Source organism: Ovis canadensis, chromosome 7 (genome assembly GCF_042477335.2).
Source record: "Ovis canadensis isolate MfBH-ARS-UI-01 breed Bighorn chromosome 7, ARS-UI_OviCan_v2, whole genome shotgun sequence".
In the NCBI taxonomy this organism is placed as follows: Eukaryota; Metazoa; Chordata; class Mammalia; order Artiodactyla; family Bovidae; genus Ovis; species Ovis canadensis.
In genome coordinates this window covers 65,280,159-65,306,987 of record NC_091251.1, presented here as the reverse complement: position 1 = coordinate 65,306,987, position 26,829 = coordinate 65,280,159, and the positions used below count along the sequence as shown (strand labels likewise).

At 37.5% G+C, this 26,829-nt stretch overlaps 1 protein-coding gene across 9 annotated transcripts in view; it reads right to left on the bottom strand.

The window, feature by feature from the left end:
* Window positions 1–20: 20 nt before the first annotated feature.
* The window catches only part of DNAAF4 (dynein axonemal assembly factor 4), a 69,152-nt gene continuing 42,343 nt past the window's right edge, over window positions 21–26,829 (bottom strand). For 4 of the 9 annotated variants that reach the window (XM_069596457.1, XM_069596455.1, XM_069596461.1 and 1 more), the window contains exons 5-9: window positions 20,774–20,919; window positions 19,383–19,492; window positions 3,503–3,656; window positions 2,364–2,469; window positions 21–483 (exon numbers count right to left, since the gene is read on the bottom strand). In XM_069596457.1, the coding sequence (XP_069452558.1) occupies window positions 371–483; window positions 2,364–2,469; window positions 3,503–3,656; window positions 19,383–19,492; window positions 20,774–20,919 (629 nt within the window). In that variant the 3' untranslated portion in view covers window positions 21–370. Of the gene's footprint in view, window positions 484–2,363; window positions 2,470–3,502; window positions 3,657–4,208; window positions 4,711–19,382; window positions 19,493–20,773; window positions 20,920–26,829 lie in introns of all 9 variants that reach the window. The other 5 variants (XM_069596459.1, XM_069596458.1, XR_011258232.1 and 2 more) reach the window with 4 other exon arrangements.

Here is a 26,829-nt window from a genome sequence, read left to right as displayed (position 1 = left end):
TTGAGTAGTTAATACAAATATTTTATAAACATAATCTTTTATTTTAAACTTCTTGTTAAAAATGAATCAGTAAGTGTCCTAGTAATCACATCAACAAATATATTGTTAGTTATAAGGGAAAGCTGAATTCAGTAACAAAAAACATCCTGTAGTAATATGAAACAAATAATTTAAATAATTATTCTTATTTTGACTTACTTATTCAAAAACCATTCAAATCAAAATTTCATTTTCTACAGATTTATAATATTCTGCCCTCTATGGAACTAAAGACAAAATGATTCTGTATAATCAGCCATAATATGCACAGATTTCTAATGCCTCTAGTTGTTTTGTTAAACTTAGAACAATACCTAGTTGCTTCTTGTAGTCATTTAGATTCTAGTTCTGTTCCTTGAATTATATTCCGAATCTTCTCAGCATCATTTTGTACAATTTTGTTGGATGGATCAATCTTAAGAGCAGCTTCATAATCCTGTAGGCCTATATTTATATAGCAATGATGATCAATAAAATATTTTCTAAGTACCTGTGTTATCTAGACAACATTTTTTAAAAATAAAAAAAATCGTTAAATCCATGGTTCAGCATAAGTAATCAGTTTTGATCAGATTCCCATTTTCACATACATGTCTAGACTAAAGAAAATTTTAAGTAATTTCAGAAATAATTACAATGATTTTAACCAAGCTTCAGTAAGAAACAGTAATTTTAAACTGAAATACAAATAGGCTAACAGCTTAAACTCATTAAAGCATGAACAGACTCAAAACTCATATATCAAAAGGACATTTTTATCACCTCAATTAAAAAGTAATTAATGTTGTCTTATTTCAAAATTCTAGATCCTAAAACTTAATTTTGGTAGACTTATTCCATACTTTATATAACTCATATATAACTCATATATAACTCATTTGTGCTTTTTTTTGTAGTTATCCTATCTATAAAATTTCTTTGTGAAAAACTGGTTAAAAAGGAAAGCATTGTAGATTGGATGTTAAAAATATATTACTGAATCTAAATCTTTACCAAAAAAATCAGTGGGAAGAATTTCTTTGTGAATAACTCTGGTGGCTCAGTGGTAAAGAATCCTCCTGCAATGCGTGAGACACAGGTTTGATCCCTGGGTTGGGAAAATCCCCTGGAGAAGGAAATGGCAACCCATTCCAGTATTTTTGCCTGGGAAATCCCACAGACAGAGGAACCTGGTGGGCTACAGTCCATGTGGTCACAAGAGTTGGACACAAATTAGGGACTAAACCACCAACCACCAAGGAAACTTGAGTTCTAGGTGCTATGGATTTGACATGCCACTTCAGGCAAATCACTTAATGTCTCCAAGCCTCCATTTTCTCATCTTTAAAATGAAGGTTCAATAAAGTCTTTAAGTTCAGAAAAGTCTATGATGCTGTAATTCCTAAAGAATGCTTACAGTGTTTCATTTCTGTCTTGATAATTTTTATCCTCATGAAGCTGGGTATGACTCAAAGAAAGGACAGGCACATAAACCTAATTTGGATGCTTTGGTTAGAAAAATCTAAAAATGACAGAAACAAGCTTACAAACAAGTCAGAAATAGAAAACTTTATAAGCTAGAGCCCATTTCCTGGCAAGACATTATAAGGAATTAGGCCTTTAGGTCTTAAATGAAGAGTGTCTGGGTGAAGGGGTATGAGAAGAGCACTGAAGATAAAACTCTGGGACAACATGAATAACTGCAAACAGTTCTTAAGTACATTAAAAATGAAAAACGAAAGAAGTTAAAACACTAAAAATCAAATAAATATGGCTTCTACATACATGCGACTGAATTAAAAACCTTAGTACATTCTCACAAAAATAAGCAATTGATCATGCACTGTGCTACATCAATTGTTTCTGAGCTTATGCATGTATGTATGTATGTATGTCCTGGAGTAGGAAATGGCAAATCACTCCAATATTCTTGCCTGGAAAATTTCACGGACAGAGGAGCCTGGCGGGCTACAGTCCATGGGGTCACAGAGAGTTAGACACAACTGAGCATGCATATGTATATATGTGCTGTGTGTCTGACCAAAGAAGCTAATTTTAAAATTTCCATTATTTCTTAAATGATTCATTTATATCCTTTATTACACATTTTTTCCACAAAAAGTTGTCTGATATTACAGCATCTCCCTAGACCTAGGGAGATATTTATAAATTTCATTAAATCCCTTCTACAATGATTTTTTAAAATATTTCAAGTCATCTTTTGCCAGATAAATTACAAAGAATAAATTAAATGCTAAAAGTATAAAATAATGGAGTCATCTGAATAATGGCAATGACTTTTTTTTCAGAGTATAACCTGGAACTTAAAACATTTCATCTCTTACCTTCTACATACAATTCCAGTTGACAGAATGCTGTTCCACGACGTATGTGTGCCTTCATTCTTGCATTAGCATTGTCTGCAACAGGAGGTGTCAATATTTCTAGGGCCTTACAGAAAAAAATAGGGAAAAACATAATTTCCCAATTTAAGCTTGAGCAAAAACAGGATAAAATTCAACCTTAAAACAAGCCTCAGGCCCTCACCCACCTAAAATTTTGGCTTAACTGGACAGGAATTTATGAAATACATACATTTCTGTCGAACAATTTTAGGACTTGTTTGACTGTTCCTATATGAGATTCATCCCCTTACCCCCAGACTTAGGTTTTGGTTTATCATTGGAAACCTTTACAGCTTTACCTTTACTAGCAGAGATGGTGAAATAACATTAATTTAGTTAATGTTATTAATTCCAATAATAAACATACTATGTATAATGCTTTTATATTCAAATTTGGTGATTCAGTTTATTTAGTCATTCAATAAATATTTGTACATGAAATTGTGCTAGTAAAATGAAAACTGGATCATGAAAATATTGTCAAATCTTCAATAACTTAATGAGATTGAAGCATGAGGACTTAATTGTTTCCCTTCATAGTCTCAATTTCAAGGAAACACATAACAGATTTCGCATGTGAGTTTCCCTTAAAATGTTACTTTGATATGGAAAAAAAGAAGAAAAAACTAGAAGTTTAAGATAATGACATGCTATTCACAATGGAAATTAGGATATACTAAATTACTCTGAAAATGTAAAAATGATTATGGAGATATCCTTCTATTGTGCAAGCTGTAGTTACATCAAGTCTCTTTCTGTCTCCCATTGTCTCCAAAACTTTATTAAGAAAAAAGGTGGGTACAAACTGACTTCCATTTACTAATTTCCTTTTGAACTTCAACTGAGACACTAAGGCAATTGATAAGGTATCTCTAATCTAACTTGAAGTCTCAAACTACACCAGTAACTTTTCCATAAAAAAATTTTTTTTCAGTAAAAATATGTAATAAGCAAGAAGATTTTTAAAATCATTGCATCTCAATTATTTAAATCTACCCGACAAAAGACAAAGCCATCATTTCAGTCAATCATGGGAGAAGAACAATTTTAAAGCAATATATATAAATAGGTACACATACCTTAGAAGAATCTTCGATGGCCTTGTGTAAATTTTTCAGTTTTAGGTGGCAAGCAGCCCGATTCAAATACAGTAGTGGAATCCTATTATTTAGTCTTATGGCTAAGTTGTATGCATTAATAGCTGCCAAATAGTTTTCTGTTGCAAACAATCTGCTAATGTGACAAAAACATAAAGAGAAACACTGTAAGACTGAAACAGAAACACAGAAAAACTATCCAATTATATCTGGCAGAGGGGATGGATAGCTGACCTCTCTTTCCGTCCTTGAATCATACACTGGACATGGCACTGACGTACCTATCCTCCAAACATCAGCGTATAATCTGAACAGGACTGGCCTCACCTCCACCTCCAAGGGCAGTTAATTAGTAACTTAAACCAGTAAACATATTTCCATCCTCCTTGCTACAATGATTGACACAGGGATGGATTTTTTACCTAAACTGCGTTTTCAGAATGAAGCCTGTGATTTTATATTACCAAAGTTGAAGAGCGAAAAATTGGGAAAACGCCCCCTGCTGGATACAAATATAGAAAGCACACAAGGGAAAATTGTTGCTGTCAGTTTTGAAACTGTGGGAGGAGCCAGCACTAGAATAAAGCTAATACTATGGAATTATGAAAAGAATAAGGCAGAAGGAAACTTGAGTTCTTAGTGATACAGTTAAGCTGTTGGATCAAGCTTTAACCAACAAGTAACACACCTTTAGTTTTTTAGTTATGTAAGCAAATGCTGTTGCTGCTAAGTCGCTTCAGTCGTGTCCGACTCTGTGCGACCCAATAGACGGCAGCCCACCAGGCTCCTCCATCCCTGGGATTCTCCAGGCAAGAACACTCGAGTGGGTTGCCATTTCCTTCTCCAATGCATGAAAGCGAAAAGTGAAAGTGAAGTCGCTCAGTCGTGTCTGACTTTTCGTGACCCTCTGGACTGCAGCCTACCAGGCTCCTCCGTCCATGGGATTTTCAAGGCAAGAGTACTGGATTGGGTTGCCATTGACTTCTCCGATGTAAGCAAACAAATTCCTTTAAATATTGCTTATGCCTGTGCATGTTCAGTCGTGTCTGACTCTGTGACCCTGTGGACTGTAGCCCATCAAGCTCCACTGTCCAAGAAATTTTCCAGGCAAGAATGCTGGAGTGGGTTGCCATTTCCTCCTCCAGGGGATCTTCCTGACCCAGGGACTGAACCCACATCTTCTGTGTTTCCTGTATTACAGACAGATTCTTTATCCACGAGCCATCCTTTAAACATCCTTTAAGCAGTTTAAATTGGGTTTCTCAGTTACTTGCAAATGAAAGCATTCTAATAAATAAATAAATGAATTCTAATAAATTCAGTTCAAATCTCCCAAAATTCTCTTCAAATAAAGATATACACATAGTTAAAGGATTTATTTAAAAAGTAATTTCTTTTCTGTTTTTCATGTACAATTTTTAGTATTTTGAAAAATACATAAACATAAGGAAAATAGAAAGTCTTTGCCAAATATAAAAGTGCCATATAAACAACATTTAGTAGTCATTTCCAGGCAACTGTACTATACACTTCACAATTTTAGAATATTAAACACAATGACTTCAAAAGCAGACCCATAAAAGCACCCTGAAAATCATGAATAAAAGGTAAAAGGACACCACACTGACATCTAACCTAAGTCTGACTCAGGTTTAAAATAACCTGTACAAACTAGAAAAGCTAATTCTTGTTTACATTTCTGAAATGTCTCATATCAGCTAGGATGCTTCTGACCACAAGTAACAGAATCTCAACTCAAACTGGTTTAAATAAGGAAGGAAACAGATCACCTCACATTAAACCAGCTTAGCGGGAAAGGCTCCATACCCCATGTAATCAGTAGCACATGGGTCTTATCAAGGCCTCAGGTTCCTGCTTCATCTTGGGGCTGGTTTTCCTCATGCACGGTTCAAGGTGCCACACTCAGGCACGATATTCATTAAAAGAAAATAAGACAGTATCTTCTGGTATATGCTTCTTGAGATCAAGAAAACCTTGCCAGAAATCTCCCAGTTTACCACCTTTCCCAAATCTCATGGATCAAAAACACCGAGCCTTAAAAAGTATTTTGCCTTAAAAAACCTACCAGTTTCTCTCATTCTCAGTCCTTCCACCCATTCTCTTTCTCCAATTTCACTGCTCAGTTCTATACACTGCTCTTTGGAAACGTCTTTAAATAATTCAACAATATGACCATCTTTCCATGTTAACAAATACAGAAATATACTATTTTTACAGAGATCTTCACAGAGGTTCCTTCATTTGTGCAAGGATTATCTAAAACCAGTCTGCTGCTACTGATGGACACTCACATGTCTTGTTTCCCAATATTCAGCTTTTATAAACAATACTGTAATAAAACATTACTGTGTGTACATATATATATATATATAATACATACACCAGCAGTGTAATGACAATAATCTTGATATGCTGCAGTCAATCCAGAATTTATTCCTACCTATGTGACCCTAAGTCACATAGACAAGGTCTACACGCCTAAAGAAAACAGAGACTGCCCGCAAGGATAAAAGGAGACAATAAACATTGGCTAGATAATCTATTGTGTCCACTACAAACCTTCTTTTTAAATTAATTAACATTTAATTGTAAAGCTTACCATTTTAACCATTTTGAAGTGTACAGTTTAGTGGCATTAAACACAGAAACACTTCACACACTTTCATATAACCATCACCACTACCCATATCTAGAATGTTTTTACCTCCCCAAAACAAAACTCTGTTGAATTAAAGCCAAAGGATGAAATGCATTCATCTCCAGAGGCTTTGTTTCATGCTAGCTTCTATATTTACACAAACGCAAACAGTCCAACTGTCCTTCACTGTGTTTAAACTCATGGAACAGTTGTTCACAGAAGGGTTGAGGTGGACAAGCCCTCCAAAAGAGCAATAGTTTGAGAAAACTGTTCATGAGCTTGTATCTACATACTACTATATAAAAAAGATAATAATGTTAGGTAGGTAGAACAGGGAAAAGGAGTCCAAAATGGCGGTGGCTACTGACAAGGAAGGGAAAGCCCGCGAAAATGAAACAAAAGAAGGTCGGAGTGAGGACCTCAGGTAAAACAAACAACACTCCTGGCTGGCCCAATTTACACAGGGACAGGCCCAGGGAGAGATAAACATATAAATAGAGGAGCCAAAGCTAGCTCTCTCTCTCTCCCGTGCGTTGGGGCGCTCTTCTCATCGTGTCTTTAGATCGAGGTGCCCTCACGCCTTGAAGATGGATTTTCCTGCTATCTTCTAAATAAAATAGAGCTGTAACACTGATTTATCTAAGAGCTATAACACGGTCCATTTGAGACCTGAGAGCTATAACACGGTCTATCCAAGACCTGAGAGCTGTGACACGCCGAGGGGGCTTTAATGTCCGTCACCCCAAATCTTTGTTGTGACGAGACAAAGAATTGAGGAACATACACTTGTGTGACAATAAGAACCTACTGTACAGCACAAGGAACTCTACTCAATACTCTGTAATGACCTATATGGGGAAAGAATCTAAAAAAGAGTGGATATATGTATATGTATAACTGATTCACTTTGCTGTACATCTCAAACTAACACAACACTCTAAACATCTGTATGCCAATAAAAATTTTTTAAAAAGAACCACTGTAGGAAGTTTAATAGGGAGAAATATGAAATATTAAATATTTTCCATGTTTGCATATATATTAAACTATAAATGCAATGAACATTATATTCCTAAAAGTTTAACACCAGTACAAACATTCAACAAAGTATAATTTGCTTAATGACTTTCAGAATTTTTCCTGAACTCAGAAATAGCTGAATTTCAAAAGGAAAGGGGGAAAAAAATAAACCTCAGTCTTAGGGGCAGTAGCATGTGAACAACAAATTTAAACACAAAAGCTAATAACCAGTAAGTCTCGCCTGATGGCTCCAAATAAAGCAATGACAGTGAAAAGAATTATGCAAAAATACTCACTGAAAACATACTGAGTCCTTATGGTACTGCCTGTACAGAAAAACAGAAGAGATGTGGACAACTGCAAACACTACCGTCATTTTTACAAAGATTGATTGGTTTCCACTGCAAAGAAACATCATGATTGGCAATAGCCAGAAAGGCCAAACATTTTGAGCGACAGTTGAACTAAGAGCAGCCATAACAAGCAGAAATGATTAGAAAGAAGCAATTTGGAGAGAAGTAAAGAAAGAGACAGAAAAAGTTCAAGAGAAATCAAAAGCAGTGGGGCTTAGAAACAGCAGTGGAGGCCAGGAGTAACACATATTCCAACAGAAGACAGGAAGAACTCTAACAGCACCTACTCCTCAAAAGATTTTGATGAAATGTTTCTTTCAACATTTTATGTGGGTAGAAAACATTCTTGGTATTTCAAGAGCTTCTAAAACTGAGTATTACTACACCGTAGTTAAAGAACATCAACCAGTACAATTTAGCACTCAGGATGTAAGGAGGAAAAGGATGCTATACAACTAAATAAAATGACAAGTTAGGCCACAATGGTGACTGCACTGCAACTGAATATTCTGGGTTGTAAAATGCATACAACCAATCAACAAACAAAATCATAATTATGTCAAAGAAGTTATTTTAGAATATGGATTCTAAACTTCAAGTCAGACAAAAGACAGTGTAAGAAAACTGTCTTATCTCTACAAACAGACAGACTTAGAAAAAATGCAGCAGAGCAAGGCAGGTTTGGCAGATCTGATCTGAAAGCAGGCAGATCCAAGAGGATCCTGGGAGACAGTTCTCCATGGGTCTTCCATGCTCCTGCATGTCATATGTCAACAGATGCACCGAGGGCTTTTGCTTGGGACTATCTTTTCATAGATGTTTGTATAGTGGACATCCTTGGATGACAGAGACATGGTCTCTCTCTGAGGCAAATAATAGATTTGTTTGCTGTTCAATATAATAAAGATATTATCACCCTGTCAGGCAAAAATTGGACAGGTTTGCTTATAATACTCTTGTAAAAAATTGTGTTCCTTAAGCTTGGCCTTCTCAGCTCTGGTACAAACCTACTTTGTGTACAGCATCCACCTGGGTCCACTTCTGCACTGGCCCTATGGGATTTCAGATGAAGGTCATACTATGTGACAAGCCTTGAATAGTAAAGTCCTTCGTGTTTGACTCAAGAGTCTCCTGACTTCTGCCAGCATCTGTGAAACTGTGGTAAGCTAATTCTTCACAGTTCTTGCCAGGGCATGGATCCAAACCAAAGTACCAGAAAGAAATTCAATCTGGCAAGCAGAACCATATCCTGTGTTGGGAGAAGTTCGTAACAGGTGGTTAACAATCAGCATCAAAAAGTTCAACATGACGTAAAAGGATATCCAGACAGGCAGACAGAGTCCAGCTACAGAAAATTCACAAATGGCAAGCAAACAGGGATTCAGACTGGCACAAGTTGGCACTAGGCAAGTCAGTGAGCAAATGGCAGGTTCCTACACACAATCCTGGGGTTCAGAAGCAGAATTAACCTGGGTGGCAAGAGAAAAAGTAAAAGCAAATTGCAGCCTCAGTCTTAAAACTGGAGGATTAGGCAGGTTATTAATGCTGGCACTTAGGCCAAGAGAAAAAAAAAAGAAAATTCAGACACTAGAACTAGTATAGGTAATTTTATGTCATGACAATAATATGCTGCTGGGAGCTACTAGATTGCAGAATTACATATAGTTAGTTTCCTCCTATCTAACATTATAATTTGCTGTACAGAGTGAGGTATGCAAATGGGATTCAAGTAGTCCTGTGTCATGAGAAGAAACTTTCAGTCTGTGGTTAAGACAGTCCCAGAAAACTCATGCTGAAACTCAAGTACAGAGGAACACAGGTGGGATAAAACAACGATCGAGCTAACCTTACACGACTAAAAGTGTCTGGAAGGGTAGTTATTCACAGATTCTGAGTCATGTAAGGCTGTTAAATAACAACACGCCATGTGAACATCTAAATCAGAGCACAGAGACTGTTTTATGCGAAAAGTTCTCAGTAAAAAGCTATCTGGTACAATGTTAATTGCAAAAGGTAAAATGTTTTCATGAACAAATAAAATTACCTTAGTTGATTTATTTTCCTGAAATGTAGATTTGGCATTTAAAACTAAAGATTGGCAGTAAAAGACTAGGTAGAGAAAAATGAAAATATTCTACGGCTTTTTGTCTTTTGAGAAAGAGTAGACTCAAAAGAGTCTCTTTTGAGTAGATAAAATCCTGTGAAGAGTTTTCTCAAATGACTGTTCTTTTGGAAGGCTTGTCCACTTCTACCCTTCTGTGAACAAGTGTCCCGTAAGTTTAAACACAATAAAGGACAGTTGGACTGTTTATGCCTGTGTAAATATAGAAGGCTAACATGAAACAAAGCCTCTGGAGATGAAAGCATTTCATCCTTTGTCTTAAATTCAACACTGCTTCTGAATGGCGTCTATTACGTCTGTTTCTATATCCTGTACTGTGTTACATGGCTAAAGAGGATACATTTCTCTCTAATAATTACTACCTTTCCTTTTATCTGTTCATACTTGGCGCTATGATTAGCTGTACTTTGTTTCTCTGGATGTCACTAGTTAGTAAGTTTTCTTCCATCTCTCCTCATTTTTAACTCTCCTATTTTGCTACTCTTTGTACCTAACTGTAGGCAGCACTTTACAGCATCATCTTTTAGGATTTTAAATAGCTCAGCTGGAATTCCATCACCTCTACTAACTTTGTTCATAGTAATGCTTCCTTTGGGACTTGGCCATCTTTACCTACATCCTAACTGGTACAAAAAACCAACAGAGACTAAGGTGATTGTAATTTACCAGTCACATTTCACCACAATCAGGTACACTTTTTGCACTAGGCTGACACCAATTCAATGCTTCTGCCAGTTGTCATAGGCACACACACTTCTTTTGCTGTACCTGTGGGCAAAATTCCAACACTAGCTCAATGATCTTATCTGTCCTTTCCATTCAAATCAAAATCCCATCACTGGTATATCAGAAATAAAACCAGGGCTTACCTGGTGGCTCAGTGGTAAAGAATCCTCCTGCCAATGAAGGAGACACAGGTTTGATCCCGATCTGGGAAGATCCCACATGCTGTGGAGCAACTAAGCCTATGTCACCACTACTGAGCCCGTGTTCTAGAGCCCGTGAGCTGCAACTACTGGAGCCCACATGCCCTAGAGCTCACACTCCACAGCAAGAGATGCCACCGCTATGAGAAGCCTGAACATCGCAACTAGAGAGTAACCTGCACTCTGCAACTAGAGAGTAGCCCCCACTCACTGCAACTAGAGAAAGCCCATGCAGCAGTGGAGACCCAGCATAGCCAAAACATAAATACATAAATAAATTTATCTATAAAAAAAGAAATAAAACCAGACTAAACACTGTCTAGGACCATTTAGCCAGGCCCAGCACCACAACACATTGTGCCAAATGACTTTCTAACTATGTCCAACAACCTGTCATCTTCGGGCACTGATCAAAAAACAGCTGCTTCTAGCCCTCATGTGAAAGTTCACATTTGCTGGTTTTTCCTGTTGTCATCCCCCTCTATTCCTTTACACTTTCTTACTCGTGATTCGAGCATAACTGACTCCAACTCCCACCGTCATCGTCATCGTTTCTTAATCCTCAATTTTTCCACACAATGCTTCTTGAAGTACATTTGGCTCTGCCTGGAGGGCAGAGCTATCTCTACCACCTTCTCTACAGAGTATTCCCTCCCCACATCACGGGAGGGGCTAGGACCACAGGCATTCTCCAGATTCCTTCTCCCAAGTTCCAAGCTATAATTCTCCCTTAATGAAAAAAAAAATCATCAGGACTCTGACATCTTTACCCTATAACCTCTGGCCACTGTCATCTAACTGGCTTTTAAATATCATTCTTCTCTTATTCATTGAAGTCTTTGATACCTGGCTCCCAGCATCTGTTTCCAACCCAATTCATGCCATAATTCCAGAGGATTCTAAAGTTTAGGTATATGACCCACTTATCAGTTTAGCCCTGAAATACCTGGGACTCCTTAACTCAAGGTGGCAAGAATACACAATAAATATTCAAAAAAGATCTTAATGACCCAGGTAACCACAATGGTGTGGTCTGGTCACTCACCTAGATAGAGCCAGACATCCTGGAGTATAAAGTCAAGTGCACCGTAGGAAGCATTACTATGAACAAAGCTAGTGGAGGTGATGGAAATCCTGCTGAGCTATTTCAAATCCTAAAAGATGATGCTGTGAAAGTGCTGCACTCAATATGCCAGCAAATTTGGAAAACTCAGCAGTGGCTACAAGACTGGAAAAGGTCAGTTTTCATTTCAATCTCAAAGAAGGGCAATGCCAAAGAATGTTCAAACTACCATACAGTTGCACTCATTTCATATCCTAGCAAGGTAATGCTCAAAATCCTTCAAGGTAGGCTTCAGCAGGATATGAACCAAGAAATTCCAGATGTACAAGTTCCATCACTTCACAGCAAATAGAAGGGGAAAAAAAGGAAAACAGTGACCGACTTTATTTTCTTGGGCTCTAAAATCACTGTGGACAATTATTGCATCCATGAAATTAAAAGATGCTTGCTCCTTTTAAGGAAAGGACAAAAGGAAGGAAAGCTGTGACAAACCTAGACAGCATATTAAACAGCAGAGACATTACCTTGCCAACAAAGGTCCATCTAGTCAAAGTTATGGTTTTTCTGGTAGTCGTGTACTGATGTGAGAGTTGTGCCATAAAGAAGGCTGATCACTGAAGAATCGATGCTTTGAATTGTGGTGCTGGAGAAGACTCTTTATAGTCCCTTGGGCTCCAGGGAGATCAAATCAGTCAATGCTAAAGGAGATCAACCCTGAGTATTCATTGGAAGAACTTCTGCTGAAGCTGGAGTTCCAATACTTGGGCTACCTGATGTGAAGAGCTGACTCACTGGAAAAGACCCTGATGCTAGGAAAGACTGAGGGTAAGAGAAGAAGGGATGACAGAGGATGAGATGGTTGGATAGCATCACCAGTTCAATGACATGAATTTGAGCAAACTCTGGGAGATGAAGACAGAGGAGCCTGGCATGCTGCAGTCCATGGGACTGCAGTCAGACACAACTCACTGGGTAAACAATAACAACCTTAACTCAAATGACCTTTCCTTCTCTTTTGCTACCCACTCCAGGACCACCTCCTGGACTTGTCATCACCTGATCTGTACTACTTCAGTGATATCAAACTCTGGAATCCCAGTCACTGACTAGAACTTTCTATCCTGCAAACTATCCCCTCATCAATCTTCAACCTTATAGTGTCCTCTAATGTCTTAACTAACTGCTCCATTTTCTTTAGTCCACTGGGTCACTATGGCACCTCTTCCTTTCTAACCCAGCCTAGATTTCTATTTTTTTTAAATAGATTATTTTTTATTTTTTTGGCCATGCCGCACAGCATGTGGGATCTTAGTTCCTGGCCAGGGATCAAACCCAGGCCTCGTGCATTGGAAGCGCAGAGTCTTAACCACTGGATTGCCTGCGAAGTCCCCCAGCCTAGACGTCATAGCTAGATATCTAAGCTATTTTTCCAATCTGGTCCTTTGTACTACTAGTCTTCTGTTGTACTTGCCCATCAAAATTCCAATCTTGGCTCAATGATCTACTCTTAAGTCTGAAACACTAAACACTATTTAGAAGATAAATCATATAGCTGTCCTGAATAACATCTCCATGAATTCATGCTCTCTAACCTAGTAGAGACCTCAATAGTGCCCACTAAGCAATTTTTGTCAGAAACTTATCTAGTTTCACGTTTGTCTTCACTTTCTTTCCTTCCACCTCAGAAAATCAGTTCAGTTCAGTTTAGTCGCTCAGTCCTGTCCGACTCTTTGCGACCCCATAATTTGCAGCACGCCAGGCTTCCCTGTCCATCACCAACTCCCGGAGCTTACTCAAACTCATGTTCACTGAGTCAGTGATGCCATCCAACCAGCTCATCCTCTGTCGTCTCCTTCTCCTCTTGCCTTCAATCTTTCCCAGCATCAGGGTCTTTTCAAATCAGTCAGATCTTCACAGCAGGTGGCCAAAGAATTGGAGTTTCAGCTCTAGCATCAGTCCTTCCAATGAATATTCAAGACTGATTCCCTTTAGGATGGACTGGTACAGCCTAAGGGACTCTCTAGAGTCTTCCCCAACACCACAGTTCAAAAGCATCAATTCTTCGGCAATCAGCTTTCTTTATATTCCAACTCTCACATCCATACACGACTACTGGAAAAACCACAGCTTTGACTAGACAGACAAAGCACTGTCTCTGCTTTTTTTTTTTTTACTTTATTTTACTTTACAATACTGTATTGGTTTTGCCATACATTGACATGAATCCACCACGGGTGTACATGCGTTCCCAAACATGAACCCCCCCCCCCCACCTCCCTCCCCATAACATCTCTCTGGGTCATCACCATGCACCAGCCCCAAGCATGCTGTATCCTGCATCGGACATAGACTGGCGATTCAATTCTTACATGATAGTATACATGTTTCAATGCCATTCCCCCAAATCATCCCACCCTCTCCCTCTCCCTCTGAGTCCAAAAGTCTGTTATACACATCTGTGTCTTTTTTGCTGTCTTGCATACAGGGCCGTCATTGCCATCTTTCTAAATTCCATACGTATGTGTTAGTATACTGTATTGGTGTTTTTCTTTCTGGCTTACTTCACTCTGTATAATCAGCTCGTTTCATCTCATCAGAACTGATTCAAATGTATTCTTTTTAACGGCTGAGTAATACTCCATTGTGTATATGTACCACAGCTTTCTTATCCATTCATCTGCTGATGGCCATCTAGGTTGTTTCCATGTCCTGGCTATTATAAACAGTGCTGTGATGAACATTTGGGTACATGTGTCTCTTTCAATTCTGGTTTCCTCGGTGTGTATGCCCAGCAGTGGGATTGCTGGGTCATAAGGCAGTTCTATTTGCAATTTTTTAAGGAATCTCCACACTGTTCTCCATAGTGGCTGTACTAGTTTGCATTCCCACCAACAGTGTAGGAGGGTTCCCTTTTCTCCACACCCTCTCCAGCATTTATTGCTTGCAGATTTTTGGATCGCAGACATTCTGACTGGTGTGAAGTGGTACCTCATTGTGGTTTTGATTTGCATTTCTCTAATAATGAGTGATGGTGAGCATCTTTTCATGTGTTTGTTAGCCATCCATATGTCTTTGCTTTTTAATATGCCGTCTAGGTTGGTCATAACTTTTCTTCCAAGCAGTAAGTGTCTTTTAATTTCATGGCTGCAGTCACCATCTGCAGTGAATTTTGAAGCCCAAAACAATAAAGTCTGACATTGTTTCCACTGTTTCTCCATCTATTTGCCGTGAAGTGATGGGACCGGATGCCATGATCCTTAGTTTTCTGAATGTTGAGCTTAAGCCAACTTTTTCACTCTCCTCTTTCAGTTTCATCAAGAGGCTCTTTAGTTTCTTTACTTTCTGCCATAAGGGTGGTGTCATCTGCATATCAGAGGTTATTGATATTTCTCCCAGCAATCTTGATTCCACCTTGTGCTTCATCCAGCCCAGCATTTCTCTTCATATAAGTTAAATAAGCAGGGTGACAATATACAGCCTTGATGTACTCCTTTCCCGATTTGGAACCAGTCTGTTGTTCCATGTCCAGCTCTAACTCTTGCTTCTTGACCTGCATACAGATTTCTCAGGAGACAGATCAGGTAGTCTGGTATTCCCATCTCTTTCAGAATTTTCCACAGTTTATTGTGATACACACAGTCAAAGGCTTTGGCATAGTCAATAAAGCAGAAGTAGATGTTTTTCTGGAACTCTTTTCCTTTTTTGATGATCCAATGGATGTTGGCAATTTGATCTCTGGTTCCTCTGCCTTTTCTAAAACCAGCTTGAACATCTGGAAGTTCATAGTGCACGTACTGTTGGAGCCTGGCATGGAGAATTTTGAGCATTAGTTTGCTAGCGTGTGAGATGAGTGTAACTGTGCGGTAGTTTCAGCATTCTTTGGCATTGCCTTTCTTTGGGATTAGAATGAAAACTGACCTTTTCCAGTCCTGTGGCCACTGATGAGTTTTCCAAATTTGCTGGCATACTGAGTGGAGCACTTTCACAGCATCATCTTTTAGGATTTGAAATAGCTCAACTGGAATTCTATTACCTCCACTAGCTTTGTTCGTAGTAGCGCTTCCTAACGCCCACTTGACTTCACACTCCAGGATATCTGGCTCTAGGTGAGTGATCACACCATTGTGATTATCTGGGTCGTGATCTCTTTTGTATAGTTCTTCTGTGTATTCTTGCCACCTCTTCTTAATATCTTCTGCTTCTGTTAGGTCCATACCATTTTTGTCCTTTATTGTGCCCATCTCTGCATGAAAAGTTCCTTTGGTATCTCTCATTTTCCTGAAGAGATCTCTAGTCTTTCCCATTCTATCTCTATTACAACTTAATCTTCCAGTATTTTCTAGACCTCAGTAACCAATCTAATAGGAGAGCACATCCAGCTATGTGCACTTCAGCACTCTCAGGCCTCAAGGAAGAGCAATTCATAGCCACACCACTTGGGCTGTCTTCACTAAGGCTAAACAATCGGAACAAAAGGACAACAAGAATTTTATTCATCTGTGAGGGCTATACAACACTATCTGGAACAAAAGCTTTGTAATCATACTGACGTGGGACTGAATCCTGGTTTTATTTATAAACCACCACTTTAGCCAAATTTCTCAACCTCTCTAGCCCTCTTTCTATATTTTAGAAATTTGGGGTAAAGATAATAATATACAACTAGCTATACTGTTGAAGGAATTAAAAGAGCCAGTTTGTGTAAAGCTGCTAGCTTTACGATAAACATTTGTTAAATGACTGCAAAAGCAGTGGTTCCTAGCTAACTACAGTAGTAAAGATTTAATGAAATTGTATTTGCAAAGCTCTGGTAACCTATCACAATCTATGAATGTAATAACTGTGATTATGACAATGACAGCTTAAAGACAAGCAAATGCAATTAAATATTTAGACTGGATATATCTGAGGGGCCGGGAAGGCAGAAGGCCAGCAGACGGTAAAAACCAAGGGGAACTTTCATTTGATGTGCAGTGTAAATTTTTTTCAAAAGGTATATCTTTATTATAAAGTGTAAAAATGAACACAACTTTTAACGAAAGGAAAAAGAATAACAAAATGAAGATAATCCATTCACCATCAGCCTTGACTGAGTTTTTCCCCACTCTTCTTGAGGACATTTCAACCACTTCTTTTGTCTCATCTGCACATCTTTTTGAATCTTTTCTACTTGTAAAGAGGGCTTGCTTCCCTGGTGGCTCAGATGGTAAAGAATCTGCCTGCAATGCAGGAGACCGGTTCTATCCCTGGGTTGGGAAGATCCCCTGGAGAAGGGAATGATGAACCACTCCAGCATTGTTGTCTGGAGAACTTTTAGAGAAGAACAAGACAGAAAAAACTCTTAAAAGTTTCTATTCCGTCGGCTTCTGGGAGTATTTCTGTGTACTACTTTATTTTACCAGATCTTCAAATACTGATGGATCACAGGGTTCTAGCCTTAGGCCACTACTCCCCTTTATACCCTATTTTTAGATACCACACCTACTCTTATAAATCAACTGCTGCATGAATGCTGATGACCTCCAAATCGATAACACAGGGCTGGACTGTCCTCTGGGTTTCAAACTTGCTGGACACTGTCAGCTTGACCAAAAGACATCTCTAACTCAACCTATTCAAAACTGACCTTACCTACATTCCCTCCTAACTGGCCCTCTTTTAGTGTTCTCTAATTCAGTTGGTGGCATATAATCAATCCTTTAAACTAGAAACCCAGAAGATGTCTACAACTACTCTTCTACTCTTCAACAGTCACTCAGAAGTCCTCTCTATTTTACCTCCTGAATATTTCTCACATTGCCCTTGACTTCCCCCCTCTACAACGTCATTGTTCAAGACCTCCACCTTAGTTACTGAACACATTTTCCTCCACCTTACAGAATAAAATTTAAGAATAATACAAGGCCATTGCCTATTTTTCTAGGTTCATGTGTTATTATTCTTAGCTTCAAATTTATGTTTTATCAAAAAGTAAGCTACCCACAGTTCCTGGCCTGTATGTCACACTATTCTTGTCTCTGAACTTTTGCTCACACTGTATCCTCTGCCTAAAATGAACACCTTTCTCTCCCTTCCTCCTGAAACTTCTACCTATCTTTAAGAGGAACTCAGGTGCTATATTCTTTAGGAAGCTCTTCCTGAAACTACCTTCCTTCTTTTAAGGTTAAGTGCCCCTCTTGTGTACTTTCATTTTATCATGTGCTTTCTAAGTATTGCACTTTCCATACAGTGTTGTAGTATTTGTATATGCATACTCTGTCCCTATTTCTGTAGTTCAGAGCCTACCCTACAGCCTGACAAACCATAAATAATCAACAGATATTTATTTAATGGTTCAAAAGATTGAGAGGAAGGGAGAGAAGAAAGAAGAGAAAGAGGAGAAGGGATTACTCTTGGGAGTAAGGCGAACAAACCTGTGAGCCTCAGGCTTCTGTTTAGAAAAACTCAACTCCAGCTCAACTCCACAGATCAATCTCTGGTGGTGTTTTAGATAAGAAAAAAGACCAGGAAAGAACAGAGAACAGATGAGACTAGGAAAACACAGATAGCCACATCCTAACTCCCCAAAACCTGTGAATACCTAAAATGGCTAGTTAGAAAGAACCTTGCAGATGTGATTAAGAATTTTAATGTAGGAGAGTACCCTGGATTATAAATACAAGGGTGTTTATAAATGAAAGAGGGAAGCAGGGGAGCCAGAGTCAGAAAAGGAGATGTGACTATGGAAGCAAAGGCTAGAGTAAGGCAACTGCTGGTTTGGGGCCATAAGCCAAGGAATGCGGGTGGTCTCAAGGTTGGAAAACCCAAGGAAACAGATTCTCTCCTACAGGGTCCAGAAGGATTGCACTTGATACTTGATATTAGGCTAGTAAAACCCATTTTAGACTCCTGGCCTCCAGAACTATAAGATAATAGATTAGTATTATTTTAAGCCAATAAGTCGGTGGCAGTTTGTTACGGCAGCAACAGAAAAATAATACAAACATACAAAATAAGATATAATAAATAATATCTACAATTGCTTCAAAATATGAACTCAAATTGCCACAGAACATACCAGAATTCATTATTTTGATAACTGTCAAAAATTTACAGTTACATATAAATAAATAAAAAGATTGTCTAGACATAAAATGATAATTTATAGACGGATTTGATAATCTTTTATTAGAGGATAATTGCTTTGTACTGTTGTGTTAGTTTCTGCTGTACAATGAAGTGAATCCACTGTATGTGTGTGTGTGTATATATATATATATATATCCCCTCTCTCTTGAACCTTCCACCCCATCACTCCATCCCACCCATTTAGGTCATGACAGCAACAAGCTAATCTGATAAGCTTTCAAAGATTGATATGACTAATCAAAGTAATTCTAGTTTTGAAGAACCATGATTTTAAGGGACGTATTAGCAAGGACTTATGTCAAACACTGAGTAATTTCAAAAGGGACTTTAATAAGCAGTTTAAAAGATGTTATATTTTTTCATTTCCATGACATTTAAATATAAAAGCAAATAAAAATAAGAATCTCATTTAATTGTTATAGGATCTGACTTTTTAAACACAGAGGTGCTACCTACATAATTGGCATACTTACATTATTTCTTCCCAACAATCACATTCACATATATGTCAAGACATCTAGAAAATGTTATAAGTACTAATATATACATAGATTTATAATAAGTCTCATGGCCAGGGTGCAAACAACTTACTTTCCTTTGTCCTTCAACCATTCTGGGTTCTTTTCCTCTTCTTTTAAATCATAAAGTTCAGGAATATCAGTATTCATTGCTCTTCGTGCCTCTGCTTGTTTATGTAGCCACTGAAATGAGAATGAGTTTAATGAAGGACACAAAGGTATTATTTTATTAACCATTCCTTTTAGATTTCCCATCTTCCTACATAACATGGAAATACTGTTTGTTATGCACTGAATGTCTGTGTGCTCCAAAATTCGTATGGTGAAACCCTAACCACCTATGTGATGGTATTTGGATCTATGGCCCTTGGGCGATAATTAAGTTTGGATGAGGTCATGAAGATGAGGCCTCCAAGACAGGATTGGTATCCTTATAAGGGGAGAAAGAAACTAGAGGGCATGCTCTTTTCTACACCCCACCTCCATATCCTCTCAGCCTCCAAAACTGTGAGAAATAATTGTCTGCTCTTAGAGCCAGCGAGTCTATGTACTTAGTAATAGTATTCTAAGCAGACTGATATAATATTTGATGATGGTGATTTTAAACTTCCAGCTTTTATACATTTTCAAGTTTTTTTTTAAATTTCACTAGCTGATTAAAATCAAATATATAACAATTTCTAGTTCAAACTTTGTCCAAATTTCTGGTAGTTCATGTGAATATTATTTTACTTTTCTTTATAATATATATGTATTTTTACATTATAAAAATATATAGATATTTTTTAAATGATTATAATTTTATAGTTATAGAAATCCTTTTATAAATAATGAAATATAGAAACATATTGCTAATATTAAGAAAAAAGTTAATATTTATAAATTATCATTATATATTAAGAAATTTCAATTATTTTCACAACTTTTTAACTGAGAGAGGTATCAGTTCATACCTTATAGTAAAAAATAAATAAATACAAGCAAGTTCTTAGAATTCTTCATGCTTATACAACTAAATACATGACATTCAAAATCCCAGAGCTCAGGAATTTATAAATGAAAGATATCAATGCCAAATGTCTTGACATTACTAATTAATTGTAAGAATATAGTTGTAATAAATCTAAAAATCTTTTCTTACCACAATACACAGAGCCCAGAGTTTACAAATCTATTATGGAAAATGATGTATTTAATAAAATAAATGCACATGCAACAGATTATATTCTAGAATAAGCAACAACGCTACTAAATCAATGTTTTCTCATCAGCATTCTGAAGCCAAAAAAATAGATCCTGCAAAATATATTTTTCTGAAAAAGAAATATTAAATTTTTTCATGAAGTAATGTCTTTAGTGCAATGAATACTTTAAAAATTCAGATCCAGTAAGTTTCAATACATGAAATAAAAAATTAAGTATTCTCATCTGTGGTCACTGTAACTTAACAGCAAGTGTACTAACCTCCTCCTCTTCTGCTACTTGTGATTCCCGGAGAGCTGTCGGGAATACTCGAGGAGTAAAGCTGATTTTAATACTGCCAACAGAGCGAGGAGCAGGAATATTGTCTTCCTTTAACTTCTCAAAAAATATATTTCCTGAATTTCTCCCTTCAAAAACAACATTAGCAACTAAGTTATTTATCTTTTATTTCCTAGTTAACAATCAAACAGATTTAAGGCGTTTTTACCTTTTACCCATTTTTTTACCCAACTTTTACCCATTAAAGTTACTTTTAAAACCCTATACATATAATCCAAACATATTTTCTACAGGAAGCAATGTAAAATTCCTCATTGAAATTATGGAAGCTAGTTATCTGTTCTTTAATCAATGACTTCAGCTACTTTTCTGGGGTTCTCTTTGTTAAAACACAGTGTCTTATATTCACTATAGAGGACGGCACTCTTATAACCTATGTCAACTCTACAGGAGGGTACCTAGGCAAAGTCATCACTTTCCACAAGCTCCTATAGCAGTATCTTCTATAGGCTTCCTGGTAATAACAGAAAAGATTTTCAGTTATTAGAGAAAGCTAATGGGAACAGGCAAAGAGTTATGATAAAAAGCTATACATCTGTACAAAGGCAGTTAGATATAATAATTGTTCAGTCAATATCAGAGAAGATATTAATCTATATGTTAGAATATAAACTATGTAAGTAAAAGGAAGGAAAGGTACTAAAAAATGAAAATATCAAAACTGATCAAAAATGATTTTCTACAAATATGACAGAGTTTATATCTTTGATATAAAATGAACACATATAATTAAGATATAAAATTTCCACTTTAAAGAAAAACTGAAAAGGGCCTCAATTAACATTTCAAAGGGCGGGAAAAGGGGACAGGAAAGAAAGAATAAGGACTCAAACTAGAAAGTAACATCAACAAAAGTTTAAACAAACAATTTCTATAGATGGTTGTGGCTGGGAATGTTATCATCCAGTATGGTATCAATTTTCCCCTCTTTGTTAAAGAGTAGGTGTAGTTATGTGCCAAACTGACACAACAGAATGTGAATACAAGCGATGTATACAATTTACAGATCATCATTTTACCGGTAAATCTACTTGCAGTGGACATCTTCTTTCCCCATCCCACTGGCTAAAAAACAATGCCAACTGCATTATCCACCCTGGACCCAGAGATGGAAGCCAAATAATGGTACAACAGATGTTAACCCACCAGCCTGGAAGGCCCTGTGGAACAAAGACATCAATCAGGCCTAGACTGATGACCGTTACATCATCATCTTATTTGATCTATGACTTTGTGACTTTGGACCTCTTATTTCAGTAATTGGCTTGAACCTACCTAATACTATGTCCAAGAATTTTATACCCAGTATACTACTATTCACTTATGAAACTAGGAGACATTCCTAGATATTTAAGAACTAAGTAAATGCACCATCTAGCCATCTTTTCTGAGTAAATTACTCGCAGAAATGTACCAGAACATGGAAAAATAAAATTAAGAACTCTCGAGTGGAAAACTTGAGGGGAAAAATGAAAAATGATAGCCTGCTGTTGTTGTTGAGTCACTAAGTCATGTCCAACTATTTGTGACCCAGGAACTGCAGCATACCAGGCTTCCCTGTCCTTCACTATCTCCCACAGTTTGCTCAAACTCACGTCCAGCGTGTCAATGATGCCATCCAACCATCTCATCCTCTATTGCCCCCTTCTCCTCTTACCCTCAATCTTTCCCAGCACAGGGTTTTTCCAATGAGTCGGCTCTTTGCATCAGGTGGCCAAAGTATTGGAACTTCAGCTTCAGCACCAGTCCTTCCAGTGAATGAATATTCAGGGTTGATCTCCTTTAGGATTGACTGCTTTGATTTCCTTGCTCTCCAAGGGACTCTCAAGAGTCTTCTCCAGGACCAAAACTCGAAAGTATCAATTCTTCACTGTTCAGCCTTCTTTATGGTCCAGCTCTCACATCAGTACATGACTACTGGAAAAATTATAGCTTTGACTATATAGACCTTTGTCAGCAAAGTGATATCTGTTTTTTAATACACTGTTTAGATTTGTCATTGCTTTCCTTCCAAGGAGCAAGCATCTTTTAAATTCATGGATAGAGTCACCATCCACAGTGATTTGGGAGCCCAGGAAAATAAAATCTGTCACTGCTTCTATTTTCCTCCTTCTATTTACTGTGAAGTGATGGGACCAGATGCCATGACCTTAGTTTTTTGAATGCTGAGTTTTAAGCCACCTTTTTCACTCTCCTTCTTCACCCTCATCAAGAGGCTCTTTCGTTTCTCTTCACTTTCTGCCATCAGAGTGATACCATCTGCATATCTGAGGTTATTAATATTTCTCGAAGCACTCTTGATTTCAGCTTGTGATTCATCCAGCCCAGCATTCTGCATGATGTACCCTGCATAGAAGTTAAACAAGCAGGGTGACAATATACAGCCTTGACATACTCCTTTCCCAATGTGAAACAAATCAGTTGTTTCACGTCTGGTTCTAACAGTTGCTCCTTGACCTGCATACAGTTTTCTCTGGAGGCAGGTAAGGTGGTCTGGTATTCCTATCTCTTTAAGAATTCTCCATAGTTTGTTGTGATCCACACAGTCAAAGGATTTAGTGTGGTCAATGAAGCAGAAGTAGATGTTTTTTGGGAATTCCCTTGCTCTATGATCCAATGAATGCTGGCAATTTGATCTCTTGTTCCTCTACCTTTTCGAAATCCAGTTTGTACATCTGGAATTTCTCAGTTCACATACTGCTCAAGCTTAGCTTGAAGGATTTTGTGCATTACCTTGCTAGGATGTGAAATGAGCACAACCTATGGTAGTTTGAACATTCTTTGGCATTGCCTTTATTTGGGATTGAAATAGAAACTGACCTTTACCAGTCCTGTGGTCACTGCTGAGTTTTCCAAATTTGCTGGGATGTTGGGTGCAGCACTTTCACAGCATCATATTTTAGGATCTGAAATACCTCAGCTGTAATTCCATCACCTCTAGCTTTGTTCACAGTAATGCTTCTTAAGGCCCACTTGACTTCACACTCCAGGATGTCTGGCTCTAGGTGAGTAATCACACCATCATGATTATCTGGGTCATGAAGATCTTTTTTGTACAGTTCTTCTGTGTATTCTTGCTACCTCTTCTTAATATCTTCTGCTTCTATTAGGTCCGTACCATTTCTGTCCTTTATTGTGCCTATGTTTACATAGAATGTTCCCTTGGTATCTCTAGATTTTTTTGACGAGATCTCTAGTCTTTCCTATTGTTTTCCTCTATTTCTTTGCACTTATCACTGAGGAAGGCTTTCTTATCTCTCCTTGCTATTCTTTGAAACTCTGCATTCAGTTAGGTGTATCTATCCCTTTCTCCTTTGCCTTTCACTTCTCTTCTTTTCTCAGCTATTTATAAGGCCTCCTCAGACAACCACTTTGCGTTCTTGCATTTATTTTTCTTGGGGATGGTTTTGGTCACTGCCTCCTGCACAGTGTTATGAATCTCCATCTATAATTCTTCAGGCATTCTGTCTACCAGATATAATCCCTTGCATCTATTTGTCACCTCCACTGTATAATCATAAGGGATTTGATTTCGGCCATACCTGAATGGCCTCGCAGTTTTCCCTACTTTCTTCAATTAAAGCCTGAATTTTACTATCAGGAGCTCATGATTGGAGCCAGTCAGCTCCAGGTCTTGTTTTTGCTGAGTGTAGAGAGCTTCTCCATCTTTGGCTGCAGAGAATAAAATCAAACTGATTCCAGTATTGACCATCTAGGGATGTCCATGTATAGAGTCATTTCTTATGTTGTTGAAGAGGTTGTTTGCCATGACCAGTGTGTTTTCTTGACAAAACTGTTAGCTTTGCCTTGCTTCATTTTGTATTACAAGGCCACACTTGCCTACACTCCATGAATTTCTTGACTTCCTACTTTTGCATTCTAATCCCTAATGATGAAAGGGACTTCTTTTTATGGTGTTAGTTCTAGAAGGTCTTTATAAAACTATTCAACTTCAGCTTCTTCAGCATTCGTGGCTGGGGCACAGACTTGGATTACTGTGATGTTGAATGGTTTGCCATGGAAACAAACCAAGATCATATCTGTTGTTTTTGAGATTGCACCCCAGTACTGCATATTAGACTTTTTTGTTGACCGTGAGGACTACTCCATTTCTTCTAAGGGATTCTTGCCCACAGTAGTAGGTATAATGGTCATCTGAATTAAATTTCCCCATTCCCATCCATTTTAGTTCACTGATTCCTAAGATGTCAATGTTCACTCCTGCCACCTTCTACTTGACCAGTTTCAATTTACCTTGATTCATGGGCCTAACATTCCAGGTTCCTATATAATACTGTTCTTTACAGCATCAGACTATACTTTTAATACCAGATACATCTACAACTAAGCATTGTTTCTGCTTTGGTCCAGCCTTTTTATACATTTGTAAATTTTAAAATAATTCTCCCTAATAATTGGAGAACAAAAAAATTATGATGGCTTACAAAATATCTGCAACCACATGACAATGAAAAAACAAGACGTCAAGACTTGATGAATGTATTAATGTAGTATTTAAGAGAAAAAAATTACACTGCATATGCATGAATTAAAAGATTCATAAATTAATGCAAACAAATTATATAAAAACCAGAGAAAACTCAAAGAAACTAGGAGTAGCCAAATAAAAATACACACAGGAATTAATGGAATAGAAAACAAACAATAAAAGAATCAACAACATTCAAAACTGCTTTTTGGAATAAACTAATGAAATTTGCAAAATGCTACAATAATTGATTAAGGAAAAATAAAATAGTATTAGGAACAAATATATATTTTTTCAGATTCTTTTACATTATAGGTTACTACACATTGAATACAGTTCCTGTGCTATACAGCAGGTCCCTGTTTTTCTATTTAACAAATGCTGCTGGTAAATTGCTTCAGTGGTGTCTGACTTTTTGCAAACCCATGGAACATAGCCCGCCAGGCTTCTCTGTCCATGGGACTCTCCAGGCAAGAATACTGGAATGTGTATTTTACATATAGTAGTATGCATCTGTTAATCCCAAACTCCTCATTTCTTTCTCCCTCCACAACCCCTCACTAAAAAATTTTTAAATTATTTCTTACATGTAGAATCGACAACAAAAAATGGAACTCATAGTTACAGAGAGCAGATTGGTGGCTGTCAGAGATGGAGGCTGGGACATGGACAAAATGGGTGATGATCAGAAAGTACAAACTTCTAGTTATAACATAAACAAGTCCTAGGAATGAAATGTATAGCCTGGTGACTATAGTTAACACACTGTACTTTATATTTGAAAGTTGTTAAGAGATTAAATCTTAGAAGTTCACATAAGAAAAAATACTGTAACTATATGGTGCTGGACAGATTTACTAGATTTACTGTGGTGATCATTTCACAATATATACATATATCAAAACATTATATTGTATACTTAAAACATAGTAAGTCAGTTATGTCCAAATTTTAAAAAGTATTTTTTATTTTTTATTTTTTTTAATTTTAGTTTTTTATTTTTTAAATTTTAAAATCTTTAATTCTTACATGCATTCCCAAACATGAACCCCCCTCCCACCTCCCTCCCCATAACAACTTTCTGGGTCATCCCCATGCACCAGCCCCAAGCATGCTGCATCCTGCGTCAGACATAGACTGGCGATTCAATTCACATGATAGTATACATGTTAGAATGTCATTCTCCCAAATCATCCCACCCTCTCCCTCTCCCTCTGAGTCCAAAAGTCCGTTATACACATCTGTGTCTCCTTCCCTGTCTTGCATACAGGGTCGTCATTGCCATCTTCCTAAATTCCATATATATGTGTTAGTATACTGTATTGGTGTTTTTCTTTCTGGCTTACTTCACTCTGTATAATCGGCTCCAGTTTCATCCATCTCATCAGAACTGATTCAAATGAATTCTTTTTAACGGCTGAGTAATACTCCATTGTGTATATGTACCACAGCTTTCTTATCCATTCATCTGCTGATGGACATCTAGGTT